The sequence below is a fragment of the Nerophis lumbriciformis genome, linkage group LG31 (assembly GCF_033978685.3).
Source record: "Nerophis lumbriciformis linkage group LG31, RoL_Nlum_v2.1, whole genome shotgun sequence".
NCBI classification, from domain to species: Eukaryota; Metazoa; Chordata; class Actinopteri; order Syngnathiformes; family Syngnathidae; genus Nerophis; species Nerophis lumbriciformis.
This window is the reverse complement of record NC_084578.2, coordinates 12,324,145-12,340,020: the sequence shown is the minus strand read 5'-3', so window position 1 is coordinate 12,340,020 and position 15,876 is coordinate 12,324,145. Positions and strand designations below refer to the sequence as shown.

Genomic DNA, 15,876 nt, shown 5'->3' with positions numbered 1-15,876 from the left:
CTCGCCGCCGCCGCCTCTCCACAGCGTTAAAGAGGAGTGCGTCTTTGTAAACACTGAACAGGCACGCCAAACGCGCCTCTCAGAGCAAACGGTGCTTTAGTTTATGAATTTACAACGCAGATACAAATGACACATTCATGTTTTTGTGTAATAATGACAACGTATACGCACGCGGACGATTGACTTGTTGATGGTGATGGCAAGAACGCTGTCGGGGGTTTTCTTTTCAAATGTTCGTTCATAGCCGTTGTGCTGCTATGATAGGCCATTTCCGCTCGACACAGTGTGCATACAACAACATTATTAGGCCGTTTATTGAAATACTCCGACACTTTTGACGACTTTTGGCGTGCTTTTTTCCCCTCGCTCGCATCGTCTGCTTTGCGCTCCGCCATGACAGTAGTGTGTCGTAAATATGCGACGCGCCGACGCACAAAAACGGCGTCGACGTATTTACGTAACCGATGACGTCGACTACGTCGACGCGTCGTTTCAGCCTTAATCAAGTACCAAGTTATATATGCCGAAATTAGCTTAAAAAAAAAAGCTAGCATGCTAATGTTGCTATGCTAAGAGCATGTATCAAGTACCAAGTTATATGAGTCTGAGGCGCCGACTGCAAAATTGGCTAATCAAATCAAATCAAATTGTATTTATATAGCACTTTTAACTTTTAATACACAGGCAAGTGACAAACACAAAGTGCTGTACAAAAAAATAGAAGACGAGAGGAAAAGTAGTAATTTTAGTTAATTTAGCCATGTGTATGCTTGAAAATGCTTAATTTAAGGCACAATTACATAGAAAACAAAGAAGTAGTTTAGTTCATTGTATTGTTTTTAGTATTGTTAATGTACAAAATGTATCAAAGTGGCCCCTGCGTCCTTCAATTTCTATATCACGCGGCTCTTGCTGGAAAAAGTTTAGACACCCCAGTTGTAACCTATTTAGTTCCACCTGAATTATTGTCCTTGTCTTCTGTGCACTTCATTGCTGCACTAGATTTATTTTGCCTTGCCTTGTTTTTTTTGTCTCCCCCGAATAAAAAGGGCGTTTACCTGCACTTTGCATTCCTTGCTCTGCAACCTCAATAAAAGAACATAACACAAATCATAATGTTCAATATGTCAAATAGAATATTGACTGGCTAATAACTACACACGTGCAACTGTATCAATTGTTAAAAGTCACTTCTAAACTGGTTTCATTTCTGCACCTTGATTCTGTATTCCATACCCACACACCTGTTATATCTTCTTGAATTAGACCCTGGCCGATGTGTCGGAAGTGTTTTTTATGTATTTATTTATTTTGTTTTTTTTATTGTGTCCTCAGACAAATCATGGATGCACACCCCTGAGGCCCTGGCCAAGCATTACATAGCCTACAATGTCAAGGTACGTCCCACTAAATTAGTGTACATAATATTTGTCCCGTCATTGTGGAGTATTTTAATATGAAATGTTGTGGCTCGGCATTGTCTTGCTGAAATAAGCAGGGGCGTCCATGATAACGTTGCTCCAAAACCTGTATGTACCTGTCAGCATTAATGGTGCTTTCACAGATGTGTAAGTTACCCATGCCTTGGGCACTAATACACCCCCATACCATCACAGATGCTGGCTTTTGAACTTTGCGCCTAGAACAATCCGGATGTTTCTTTTCCTCTTTGGTCCTAAGGACACGACATCCACAGTTTCCAAAAACAATTTGAAATGTGGACTCGTCAGACCACAGAACACTTTTACACTTTGCATCAGTCCATCTTAGATGAGCTCGGGCCCAGCGAAGCCGGCGGCGTTTCTGGGTGTTGTTGATAAATGGCTTTCGCTTTGCATAGTAGAGTTTTAACTTGCACTTACAGATGTAGCGACGAACTGTAGTTACTGACAGTGGTTTTCTGGAGTGTTCCTGAGCCCATGTGGTGATATCATTTACACACTGATGTCGCTTTTTGATGCAGTACCGCCTGAGGGATCGAAGGTCACAGGGATTCAATATTGGTTTTTGGCCTTGCAGTGATTTCTCCAGATTCTCTGAACCTTTTGATGATATTACGGACCGTAGATGGTGATATCCCTAAATTCCTTGCAATAGCTCGTTGAGAAATGTTGTTCTTAAACTGTCCGACAATTTGCTCACGCATTTGTTCACAAAGCGGTGACCCTCCGCCCCGCCCTTGTTTGTGAATGACTGAGCATTTCATGGAAGCTGCTTTTATACCCAATCATGGCACCCACCTGTTCCCAATTAACTTTTTCCACCCGTGGGATGTTCAAAATAAGTGTTTGATGAGCATTCCTCAACTTTCTCAGTCTTTTTTGCCACTAGTGCCAGCTTTTTTGAAACATGTTGCAGGCATCAAATTCCAAATGAGCAAATATTTGCAAAAAAATAACGTTTTCCAGTTTGAACATTAAATATATTGTCTTTGCAGTCTATTTAATTGAATATAGGTTGAAAAGGATTTGCAAATCATTGTATTCTGTTTTTATTTACCATTTACACAACGTGCCAACTTCACTGGTTTTAGGTTTTGTACATCGGTAGCTGTCAACACTCCATATGGCTTCTGGTCCATCAATCAAATACGTCCGTGTGCAACATAAAAACAAATAATTCCTATTGTTACAACCTACACACCCGCATGACATGCTAACTGATTGCATTGATTTATATGATACATTTGGTAAATCATATGCTCTGCCCATGCATGCCATACTGTATACAAATATTAGTTTCAGCTGAGTGTAATTGTAATGAGTGGAAACACAGTCTTTAAGACTTAAAAACACATGTTTTGATGCAAGACTTCCCTGCTCTGAGATGTTATAGTACTTCATGTTGGAGGTGTTCAACCTCTTGTGCTAATATACCGTATTTTTCGGATAATAAGGCGCACTTAAAATCCTTTAATTTTCTCAAAAATCGACAGTGCGCCTCATAACCCGGTGCGCCTAATGTACGGAATAATTCTGGTTGTGCTTACCGACCTCGAAACAATTTTATTTGGTACATGGTGAAATGATAAGTGTGACCAGTAGATGGCAGTCACACATAAGAGATAAATGCAGACTGCAATATGACGCAGGTAAACAACACCAACACTTTAAATTAGGGATGTCCGATAATATTGCACTGCCGATATTATCGGCCGATAAATGCTTTAAAATGTAATATCGTAAATTATCGGTTTCAAAATTATCGGTATCGGTTTCAAAAAGTAAAATGTATGACTTTTTAAAACGGACGTAGGGAGAAGTACAGAGCGCCAATAAACCTTAGAGGCACTGCCTTTGCGTGCCAGCCCAATCACATAATATGTACGGCTTTTCACACACACAAGTGAATGCAAGGCATATTTGGTCAACAGCCATACAGGTCACACTGAGGGTGGCCGTATAAACAACTTTAACACTGTTACAAATATGCGCCACACTGTGAACCCACACCAAACAAGAATGACAAACACATTTCGGGAGAACATCCGCACCGTAACACAACATAAACACAACAGAACAAATACCCAGAACCCCTTGCAGCACTAACTCTTCCGGAACGCTACAATACACCCAACCCGCTACCCCCTAAACCCCCCCGGCTAAACCCCGCCCCGCCCAACCCCGCCCACCTCAACCTCCTCATGCTCTCTCAGGGAGAGCATGTCCCAAACTCCAAGGTGCTGTTTTGAGGCATGTTAAAAAAAATAATGCACTTTGTGACTTCAATAATAAATATGGCAGTGCCATAGTACGACTTTGAAGCCGCACCGCTTGATGGATTGTCGGCCCATTACGGCTACCGTAGTCAGAGATACGAGTATTACTATGGTGTGTGTATAAGGTAAGACATATTATCTGGCATTTTGTTTCACATATTATGCAAAACCAACTTTTCTTACCTTCTGGTACCTGCTGATGTGTATTTGGGATCTGCATAAGTCCTGAAAATGTGCGCACGTCGTTACATAAAGTACGAATAAGAGTACCGCTAAATACCGATATCTATAGTGGTATCGTATTGATAAAATCCTAATGACATACATCCCTAATGGTTACATAAATATATGTATTTTTTAAATCACACATTTTTTTGTCATTTTTGTTATTGTTTATGAACTCAGAATATACGACCGTGGGCACAGGAGAACCTTGAATATGACCAATGTGTGACCCTGTAACTACTTGGTATTGGATCGATACCCAAATGTGTACCGTATTTTTCGGAGTATAAGTCGCACCGGAGTATTAGTCGCACCTGCCGAAAATGCATAATAAAGAAGGAAAAAAACATGATGCAACTTTCATAAACTATGAAAAAAACTGCGACTTATAGTCCGAAAAATACGGTAGTATCGCCAAAAACTTAGATAAAGCATCCAAACAACAGAATACATAAGTGTTTATTACATTTTAACAGAAGTGTAGATAGAACATGGTAAAACAGAAATTAAATGAGTAAATGAGCTAGTAGATTAATACTTTTTCTACCGCTTGTCCCTCTTAATTTTGACAAAATATTACTAGACAATAATAAAATATTTTTTGTGGTCCCCTTTATTTCGAAAAGTATTGAAACACCTGTCCCGATACAACAAAATATAGACTTGGACTTAGACAAACTTTATTGATCCACAAGGAAAATCGTTCCCCACAGTAGCTCAGTTACAAGGGATGGAAAGGGTAAGGATGGAAAGGATAAGGCAGGTTTAAAACCTCTAAAGCAGTGGTTCTTAACCTGGGTTCGATTGAACCCTAGGGGTTCGGTGAGTCGGCCTCAGGAGTTCAGCGAAGACACACCCGACTCATCGTGTAAATAAAAACTTCTCCCTATCGACGTATCATGGATACCCCCAAACAACGTTCCCTCTAATTTTCCATCTGATTTGCAGGTTTGTAATTTGTTGTGGTTAATGCACGGTTCATTTTGTGCACCAGTAAAAAAAACATAACTTTGTCTTGAATTTGAAAAAAAATAACATTTTATTTTTCACTAAAGAAGGGTTCGGTGAATGCGCATATGAAACTGGTGGGATTCGGTACCTCCAACAAGGTTAAGAACCACTGGTCTAAAGGCTTAGTGGCCACATGCGTGGACATCACCTTTAAGCTATTATTTCCAAAATTGTATCCCCAAAAGGCACAAGCGGTAGAAAATGGATGGATGTATGGGTGTACACTACTGAATTGGGGTCTTGTGGCCGCTTATGTGGACACTTATACTGCCATCTGGTGGTGTCAGAAGAGTATAACATACAATGGAATTTGGAGGAGAAAAAAAGTGTAAAAATAAGAATTAGCATGTCACTAAACATGAAGTACACGTTTGTGTACTTATGGACTAAGTACATCATATCAAAAGATGATTCTTAGTTTTTATTCTAATTACGGTCCAATAAGCCCAAATAGCAAAGAGAAAAAAAAAAAAAAAAGCATGTAAACAAACAGCTTGGGCCTTAAGAGGATAAAGTAGACTAAATATGTACCATAGTAGCAATGTAAAATATAATATGTATGTAATATTTACATATTATATATACAGTATATGATATATACTGATATATTGTATTTTAATTTGTATATAATATATAATAAATCCCAATTACCATGTACAATATTACAGTATATGTAATATAGGTATCATTACAGCACTACAGTCATCATGTTGTTGTTTAATGTGGCGTCCACATGATCCTATAGTCTGTTTACAGAATGGCTGATGTCCATAGGTGGATATTTTAGGACTTGTCTTGATTACTTTTCTTGTTTTATTGCAGTTAGACTTCAGAAAAATGATGATCTTTATTCTAAGGCACTGGACAACAGATGCAGGGTGGGTAACAAAATGACTGTGGGAATAAAATAAAATAAATCAATTGGTCCATTCAGTGAGTTCTGATAAGGTGTGTTATATTTGACAAAGTAAGGTGGGGGAGACATAAATCCATGCTGGACTATCGCTTCATGCTGCAGGATCATTAGTTTGTAAGCCAAGCTGCAAACCGTGAATCGATCCACGCAGATTTGTACCGGAGACCAGGAAAATCAATGCCTGTTGGAGCTGTCGTGTTACAGTCGGATACATTTTGCTTTCCCCCCGACCTTTAAGGAGCTAACGTCTGTGTTTATGATGTCTGATATTGGAAGAGCCTCCCTATTAAGCTCACTGATGTGCTCAAGTGGTTTTCTGCTCCTGCCTGAGTGAAATTACAGAACAAGTGCACAAGGGTTAATGCTTCCATCTGTTGGGGAATGGAAGAATTGCTATGATTTTTTGTTATTACATATTCATTGACAAACCATCCATGAGTGCACCTTAGCAAATTAATAATATTAATGGATTGCATTTATATGGCACATTTTCATATTTCAGATACCCAAAGCGCTTTTTAATGAGCCCTATTATTCATTCACTGGTAGATTACATCCGGAGCCACGGCTGCCCCCGGGGTGGACTGAGAGAAATGTGGCTGCCTCACCAAACATCGGGTCACATTCGTATCAGCGCGGGCAGCCAATCCAAATTAATCAAAATTTATAATGTATGCATTATTCGATATTACCGATATCACCAAATTTTAGGAGAAATTAATATGTTTACATATATTAGCCGCACCGGACTATAAGTCACATATAAATACCAGTATGAAGGATTTTGTCAATGTTTATTTACATACCTTAATTGTTTCCAAACGGTGCCTGTCACATGGCAGTAAAACGGCTTATCAAACAAAACAGAAGTCATCGTCACAGACCCATTAGCTGCAGAAGCTAGCTCTCCAATCAGCTAAACCAGGGGTTCCCAAACAACGCCCCGCAGTCCAGGTACGACCCACCAGCGTCCAAAATCTGTCCCGTGAATAGTACCAAGTTAAAAAAGATTTAAATTAAACAATTAAAATAAAATAAATATATATATATATATATATATATATATATATATATATATATATTAGGGATGTCCCGATCCAGGTTTTTGCACTTCCAATCCGATACCGATATTGTTTTTGCACTTCCGATCCGATACCGGCCTATCCGAGCATGTATTAAAGTTTAAAGTTATTTAGCCTACTTAGTTGTCAGAATCATGTTGAAAAGGGTTTTAGTACTCTTGATAACAACTAGCCAGCTGAATTAGGGGAGTTTGAATAATACACAATGGTGGGTAACAAGAAACTGACCTGTTTATTCAAGGATAAACACAAAATAGACAAAATTATACATGACAAACAGAAATGGCATCATTGAACTAGGGCTGGGCGATATGGCCTTTTTTTAATATTGCGATATTTCAAGGCCATATTGCGATACACGATATATATCTCGATATTTTGCCTTAGCCTTGAATGAACACTTGATGCATATAATCACAGCAGTATGATGATTCTATGTGTCTACATTAAAACATTCTTCTTCATACTGCATTAATATATGCTACTTTTAAACTTTCATGCAGAGAGGGAAATGACAATCCGAAAAAAATCACTATTTTTTTCATACGGTGTTGATGTGGAAATGTTTGCCTCGGCATTTTGATGGTGTGGGCGTGTGGCACCGAATGGAGATAAGTGTCTCGACAGACGTTACAATATTTGAACAATGATGACGAAAACTGTTTTCTCTGTCGTGTCCGCGTGTCGACATTTTTTTTATTTGATTTTGTGCGTGGCATAGATTTGCCGTGCGCAGAGGACGCTTGAGCAGGTGCGCACCTTAGCGGCTGCGCTAGCATCACAGCTAACGTTAGCCATGCTGCTACCTCGCTCTCTGCTGGGAGAGGGCGTATACGTATGTGACGTATGACGTGACAGTATGTGACGTGTGTAAGAAAGTGCGCTTGCTGTCTGTGAGAAGCACAGACACAGGAAAGAGTGAGAAGAGCCTGTCGTGTAATGCCAGCAGCCATATACTATTTAAATCGGTGCGTTGGAAAACACGGACCGGAGTTTTTTAAAACTGGATCTGCATCTGCATTTTGCCATGCCTTGCCGATACGCTTTTTTTTTTAATACATTTTTTAGAAATCATTATTGTTTTAAATCTGTCCTTTCTAATCCATTTTCTAATTTATATATTTTTTTAATCTTTTTTTTTTTTTAATCTGTCCTTTCTAATCCATTTTGGACTGTTTGTTACTCTCGGTGTCTCCTAGCCGCTCAGGCAAATTATATTGCCCAAAAAGTTTGGGGACCCGTGCGCTAAACAGAGTCAATAACTCCACGGTGACGTTACTTGTGATTTTACAAAACTGAAACAATACAAACGGAATGCCATTGTAAATTAATCCCTGAGATCAGTAGGTTGCGAGTTCAAACCCCGGCCGAGTCATACCAAAGACTATAAAAATGGGACCCATTACCTCCCTGCTTGACACTCAGCATAAAGGGTTAAAATTGGGGTTAAATCACAAAAAATGATTCCCGGGCGCGGCCACCGCTGCTGCTCACTGCTCCCCTCACCTCCCAGGGGGTGATCAAGGGTGATGGGTCAAATGCAGAGAATAATTTCGCCACACCTAGTGTGTGTGTGACAATCAATGGTACATTAACTTTTTTAACTTTAATACTAACACAAACACTCGTATATGTGTTAGCATATTTGTTAATGCTAACGACGTTAGCTTGATTACATTTCAATAGCATGTTCAAGTATGCATGAAAACACTCCTACAGACATCACACACGGGACACTTTAGTACATAATAATTGTTTTAGTTATATTGTAAAACGTACAAACGTTGCTTGGAGTGATGAATGAAGAATCTTTTTCGGGAAAAAACGCTATGGTCGTGTGTACGTTTTACAACACTTCCGGAAGTACATTTTCAACCTGCAGTGAGCGAACTCGCCCAAAAGATGGCGCCATAGCACAAACAATAACACACAATTTCTGTGTCTCTGTATGTGTGTTTTGTATTCAACTATGTGTTGAATACAAAACATTATGGTCGTTAGCGAAAAACAATCAATAAATTAGACAAACTCTTTTATAAACCGCAGGGTTCAAAGCGTTTGAAAAAAGGAGCGTCTTATAGTCTGGAAAATATGGTACAAAGTTTTTTGTCATACTCATATAGAAAACAATCAAAAATGTCTTACAGCAGGGGTTCTTAAGGCCCAAGTTTTCCACTACAAAGGGGCTTGCGGCCCACTCAAATATTGACACCGAATTAGTAAACTTACGATTTATTTTAATCGTATATCCAACCTACTTACATTTTACATTCTTGTCAAATGATATGAAACCATGTGTTACTCACAAATATTTTTTTTTACCACACAAACCCGAGGCTTAGGTCAGGCTAATAAAAATAAGTACTAAACAAAGGAACTCAAAAAAATTATAACGAAAAATAAATGTACATAAAGTTATGTAGTGTTAAGTAAATAAACGTAATGTTTTTTTAAACTGTCAATAAAATTCAAGTGCAAATGAAAATAAAGCTTCACCACTTTAGTCATATTTTTTTGCGCTTAAGAAACCTTTCTATGACTTTAGCGCCAGACTTTTTGTATTTGTTTGATCTTGTCATTACTGCCACAAGTGGTGGAAAAAGTGTATTACAACCGAGTACCGCTGCGACCCATACAGACCACAGCTGAGAAACATCTAATATTTTTGCTGGCCCTCTAGGGGGCGCTCGCAGCCCAACAATGGCCCTATGGTTTAGAAACACTGTCTTAAAGTATACGAAATGTTCCTATAATTGATGTTCTTTTTCCTCTCTCTCTTCTAGCTCCTTGGTAACACAGAGGTGGAAGCCCCAAAGGGAACAGAGGTCGTAAAGGACGCGGTGAGAAAGCTAAAGGTACAGTTTCGAGTCCAGACGCTTGCCTGGAGGAGTCTAAGTGTGTGTGTAGTGCAAGAGATTAGATTGAAACCTCGGAGCAAATGGTAGCTATGATAAATATGAGCCCTTCAGCTCCTGGCAAGGTCCTTTTGGAGTTTTTTTTATTCATGTTATGCAGTCGGTCATGATATTAAAAAGCACCATTGTGTACATAGCCTCATAGGTAACGTTATTGGTGGACCAACTTGGGCACCTGTCACGCCAAGTAGGAGAAAAGGAGCACTTGGTTTGTTCACCCTAACCCACCTACAGCACAGTATGGGTAATCTCCCCACATTGGAGTGCTTTTTTTTTAATCGGTTATCGGGAACTATTCATCAGTGTTTTTGAATTTATTGCTGTGACATAATACTTCCTCAGAGCCCGATCAATTCAATATTTATTTTGTGCCCCGACAGTAATTATTTATCTTAAAGGAGACCTTTAATGATTTGAATCTACATTAAAACACCTCTTTGTGGTCCAAGTAATATGTATTAGATACACTATATTGCCAAAAGTATTGGGCCACCTGCCTTGACTCACATATGAACTTGAAGTGCCATCCCATGGAATTGTCCAAAATGTTTTGGTATCCTGGAGCATTCAAAGTTCCTTTCACTGGAACTAAGGGGCCAAGCCCAACTCTTGAAAAACAACCCCACGACATAATTCCTCCTCCACCAAATTTCACACTCGACACAATGCAGTCCGAAATGTACCGTTCTCATGGCAACCTCCAAACCCAGACTTGTCCATCAGATTTCCAGATGCTCTAGAGTCCAGTGGCGACGTCACACCACTGCATCCAAGGCTTTGCATTGGACTTGGTGATGTATGCCTTAGATGCAGCTGCTCGGCCATGGAAACCCATTCCATGAAGCTCTCTGCGTACTGTACGTGGGCTAATTGGAAGGTCACATGAAGTTTGGAGCTCTGTAGCAACTGACGGTGCAGAAAGTCTTTGCACTATGCGCTTCAGCATCCGCTGACCCCTCTCTGTCAGTTTATGTGGCCTACCACTTAGTGGCTGAGTTGCTGTTGTTCCCAAACTCTTCCATTTTCTTATAATAAAGCCCACAGTTGACTTTAGAATATTTAGGAGCGAGGAAATTTCATGACTGGATTTGTTGCACAGGTGGCATCCTATGACAGTTCCACGCTGGAAATCACTGAGAGCGGCCCATTCTTTCACAAATGTTTCTAGAAACAGTCTCCATGCCTAAGTGCTTGATTTTATACACCGGGCCAAGTGATTAGGACACCTGATTCTCATCATTAGGATGGATGCACTGGTGGACATTTTCCTCCACAGTCGCTTTTATAACCCGTTTTTTTTTTTTTTTTTTGTTCGATTCCGGAGGCGTACTAAGATTGCAAATTAAACCATGCCCCACCCTCTCCAAAAGTATCATAGTTTATCTTTTTGAAAATGTACACTGTTTGAATATATATTTTACAGTCATTGCTATTTTTTTCCAGACATAGTTTAAAATAAACTTCATAAACATTACATAGATTCACCCGGTTACCACATCAGGTACACTTGCACACTGTGCAATAAAAGCTGATTTTAGCAGAATTTATGTAACTGCATGTCGCAGTTAATATGCACATTGCACAAGTAGATGGAAATAATTCTTTATCCTACCTTTTTTGTGTTTTCTTACAGTTTTGACGAGGGTTGTACGATATACGATTAGTATAGAACCGCGATACCAATGAATAAATCAATCAATGTTTATTTATATAGCCCTAAATCACGAGTGTCTCAAAGGGCTGCACAAGCCACAACGACATCCTCGGTTCTGATCCCACATCAGGGCAAGGAAAAACTCAACCCAATGAATCCTATTCGGTACTATACCGCCTCAACCCCACTACACACCGTAGATCAGCAGCGTCACAATGTAAACAAACACCATTGGTGGATGTACACCCAACATCCACTGTAATGATACCAAGTCAAGGAGCGTGTCTTGCCGAAACTACTATGATTACATCGATATTTTTTAGCATTACAAAATCTTTTTTATTTTTTTATTTTTTATTTATATTATAAACTCAGGAAATATGTCCCAGGACACATGATGACTTTGAATATGACTAATGTATGATCCTGTAACTACTTGGTATCGGATTGATACCCAAATTTGTGGTATCATCCAAAATTAATGTAAAGCATCCAAACAACAGACGAATAAGTGATTATTACATTTGAATAGAAGTGTAGATAGAACATGTTAAAAGAGAAAGTAAGCAGATATTAACAGTAAATGAACAAGTAGATTAATAATTCATTTTCTACCACTTGTCCTTAATAATTTTGACAAAATAATAGAATGATAAATGACACAATATGTTACTGCATATGTCAGCAGACTAATTAGGAACCTTTGTTTATTTACTTACTAATAAAAGACAAGTTGTCTTGTATATTCACTATTTTATTTAAGGACAAAATTGCAATAAGAAACATATGTTTAATGTACCGTGAGATTTTTAGTTAAAATAAAGCCAATAAGGCCATTTTTTGTGGTGCCCTTTATTTAGAAAAGTATCGAAAGCTATCGAAATACATTTCGGTACCGGTACCCTTACCAAAATATTGGTATGGGGACAACACTAGTTTTGACCTAATGTCTAAATAAGTCTGTTTACCTTGTGGTGATATCAAGACGTAGCCAAACAGCAAAACCCCATCCAAAACTGCATGCAAGTTCACGACAAAATGTATGAACCTTATAATTTGACGCTAGAGATGTCCCGATCAGGATCATGGGATTGGACCAGGGCCGATATTTGCCTATTTTAACTAATCGTTGATCGGCTGATGAGCTGTGTCCCAGTTAGGGCCGCTATGATTTGACATTTAAATCGATAGAAATTAGCATCGATTTGTATTTTGTTGCTTCAATTATTTCGCCAAATGAGTAAAATAAGTGCAAGTCTGCTCCAATAGAGCGTACATGAGAGCGGTACGCCTATTGGTGATGTAGCCTGTGTGTGCATGGGGGGGAGGCGGGGACAGCGGAATACGGATAAAGAGAAATAACTCAAAGAAAAGCAACGAGAAATTGGACGACAGAGAAGTTTTTGCGATCTTTTTTTGTTGTTGTTCTTGTTCTTGTTATTACAAAATCATATTTTGGTTTTTGTTATTGTTTACAAGTTTAGGGAGTAAGCCTCTCAATACAGAAAACTTTGAAGGGCAAACTCCCAAATTTTAGCCTTTTTGCTTTTGTTTACTTACTTTGCATTAGCCACTTTATTTTGTTTAAAACATTATGTAGCGTACCACAATTTTAATATATCATCTTATTTACGACAATACTAGCAAATTCTTAATGTAATAAGTCACATTTTACAAAAGTGGGTTATTGCGTTTACTTTAGTTACTCGCGATAAAACATTTTCAATTCTATGATCCATCAGATCTATCAAATCGGGACTCGAAATACGATTGGATCGGATGACAAAAAACTGGTTCGGGATTGGAGGCCAAAAATGTTAATCATCCCTATTTGATACGTCGGTATTGTTTAACAAGTATCCAACATTGTAACAATTTTAAGCCAGAAAAGACACAATGGTCAAGCTTAAAACAGGTTGTTTTCATGTAGTATTGTAATGATGACTAGAACTGGAACTACCTATAAGCTATAAGCCGCTACTTTTTTCCCAAGCTATAAACCCTGCGGCTTAAACAAAGGTGTGGCTAATCTACAATTTTTTCTTCGCTAACGGCCATAACGTTTTGGATCGAACAAACTTACATAGTAGTAACACAGACAGAGGGACTGAAAAGGCGTGTTTTTGTTTGTGCTATGACGACATCTTTCGGGCGAGTTCCCTCACTGCAGGTGCTGCGGTTTGAAAGTATACAGTATTTCCTTCTTTTTCGTGCCTTGAACCAGAAGTATAAGTGCCGTTTTGTCTTCTAGTCGTCCGTAGCGTTTCTACTGGTGTGGTTTCTTTATCCATCACGTTTGTAGATTTTACAATATACCAAAACAATTTACACCTACTAACGTCACAGTTCGATAGTAGTGTTTTCATGCATATTTATATTTAATCAAGCTAGAATCGTGAGCGTTAGCTAACACGTTTGCAAGTGTCTGAGTTAGTATTACTAACTTACAATGAAATTTCACAAATTCCGCCGTAAACTCACCAAAATGTCACCGTGGATTTATTATGTATGTTTAGCTGATTGGAGAGCTAGCTTCCGGTGACTTCTGTTTTGTTTGTTCAGCCGTTTTACTGCCGTGTTTGGAAACAATTAAGGTATGCAAATGAACATTTACAACATTTTTCTGTGTAAATATCTCATTTCGCAACGTATATATCCGCGGTTGTATATATGGAAAAATACTTTTTTCTTCTAAAAATTACTGGGTGCGCTCTATAGTCCAGAAAATATGTTCGTTTATTTTTTGTTTCTGCGATAGATAGTTTGGCTGAACTGATTTGAGGTTTTCAGAATTAAAAGTGTTGAAATACGTTGTTTCCAACAATACAATTAAAATTTCATACTGCCTTCCTGAGAAACCGGAGTATCTTAGACTTAGACTTAGACAAACTTTATTGATCCACAAGGGAAATTGTTCCACACACTAGCTCAGTTACAAAGGATGGAAAGGATAAGGATGGAAAGGATAACGCACAAAAGGGCACAAAAAAAGGGCAAAAACAAAAAGGTATAAAGTAAACTAAAAATATACCATAGTAGCAATATCAAATATAACATACAGTATATGTAATATTTACAAATATCATATGTACAGTATATAATATATACTGATATGTTATATTATTATATTATATTATATGTTTTATATCTTCCTTACAGACGCTATTACAGTCTTATTTTAGCTGACATTAGTCTATTTCTGATAAAATAACTGATATTTTTGCAGTTTCAGAGACATATCAAAAAGTCAGAGGGACAGAAAACCCCAAAAGTTGAACTGCAGATTTCCATATATGGTGTGAAGATACTCGATTCCAAAACAAAGGTAAGTCCTGTGTAATCAACTTTGAATCCATTATTGACATTACACGGTTGGTGTGTTGTTTGGAAAAGTCAATTACTCTGTGCAAGTAGTCATGCAACGCCTCTATCCCGTTAATTAATCACGATATTGTGGGTTTGGTTTTCAGGATGTGCAGCATAACTGTCAGTTACACAGAATATCCTTCTGTGCAGATGACAAAACGGACAAAAGGATATTCACATTCATCTGCAAGGACTCGGAGTCAAACAAACACCTCTGCTTTGTGTTTGACAGTGAAAAGTGTGTAAGTGCCCCAGGTTTTGAACGGTGGACGTCTCAAGTTCAGGGTTCGTATGGGTGCTTAAAAACCTTGACAATGCTTGGATTCTAATGTTGTGTTTTCAAGGTTTGAACAATGCTTAAATTTTGGGTGAAGTGCGTGTAAATGCTTGGAAATGTTCATAATATTTCTCAGTAGTCTGACTCAATAGGCTAATTATAAAATGGAAAAAATTAAATATGTTTCCTTAAAAATGAAAGCTACACGCTTGATCTTACATTAGCCCTTACATTAGGTTGTATATACGGCTCTGTGTCGCCCCCAAGAGGACAGTGGTGCATCGGTCCATCATGCCGGGAGTTTGTCATTTTAATAAACATTGGATGGAAATTATTAGTCCATTATTGGACTTGTTTGTACTGTGAAGGTCATGTAATGTATAATTTGTAGAGATGTCCGATAATATCGGCCGATAAATGTTTTAAAATGTAATATCGGAAATTATCGGTATCGGTTTCAAAAAGTAAAATGTATGACTTTTTAAAACGCCGCTGTACGGAGTGGTACACGGACGTAGGGAGAAGTACAGAGCAGTCGCGTCTCCCAGTCATACTTGCCAACCCTCCCGATTTTCCCGGGAGACTCCCGAATTTCAGTGCCCCTCCTGAAAATCTCCCGGGGCAACCATTCTCCCGAATTTCTCCCGATCTCCACCCAGACAACAATATTGGGGGCGTGCCTTTAAGGCACTGCCGGCCCAATCACATAATA

At 38.6% G+C, this 15,876-nt stretch overlaps 1 protein-coding gene across 8 annotated transcripts in view; it reads left to right on the top strand.

Annotated features, from left to right (window-relative positions):
* Positions 1–15,876, top strand: part of LOC133574383 (PTB domain-containing engulfment adapter protein 1-like) — a 147,359-nt gene that overhangs the window by 106,619 nt on the left and 24,864 nt on the right. For all 8 annotated transcript variants that reach the window (XM_061926557.1, XM_061926558.1, XM_061926556.1 and 5 more), the window contains exons 3-6: positions 1,336–1,397; positions 9,736–9,807; positions 14,748–14,846; positions 14,992–15,129. In XM_061926557.1, coding sequence (XP_061782541.1) covers positions 1,336–1,397; positions 9,736–9,807; positions 14,748–14,846; positions 14,992–15,129 — 371 coding nt within the window. The remainder of the gene's footprint in view (positions 1–1,335; positions 1,398–9,735; positions 9,808–14,747; positions 14,847–14,991; positions 15,130–15,876) is intronic.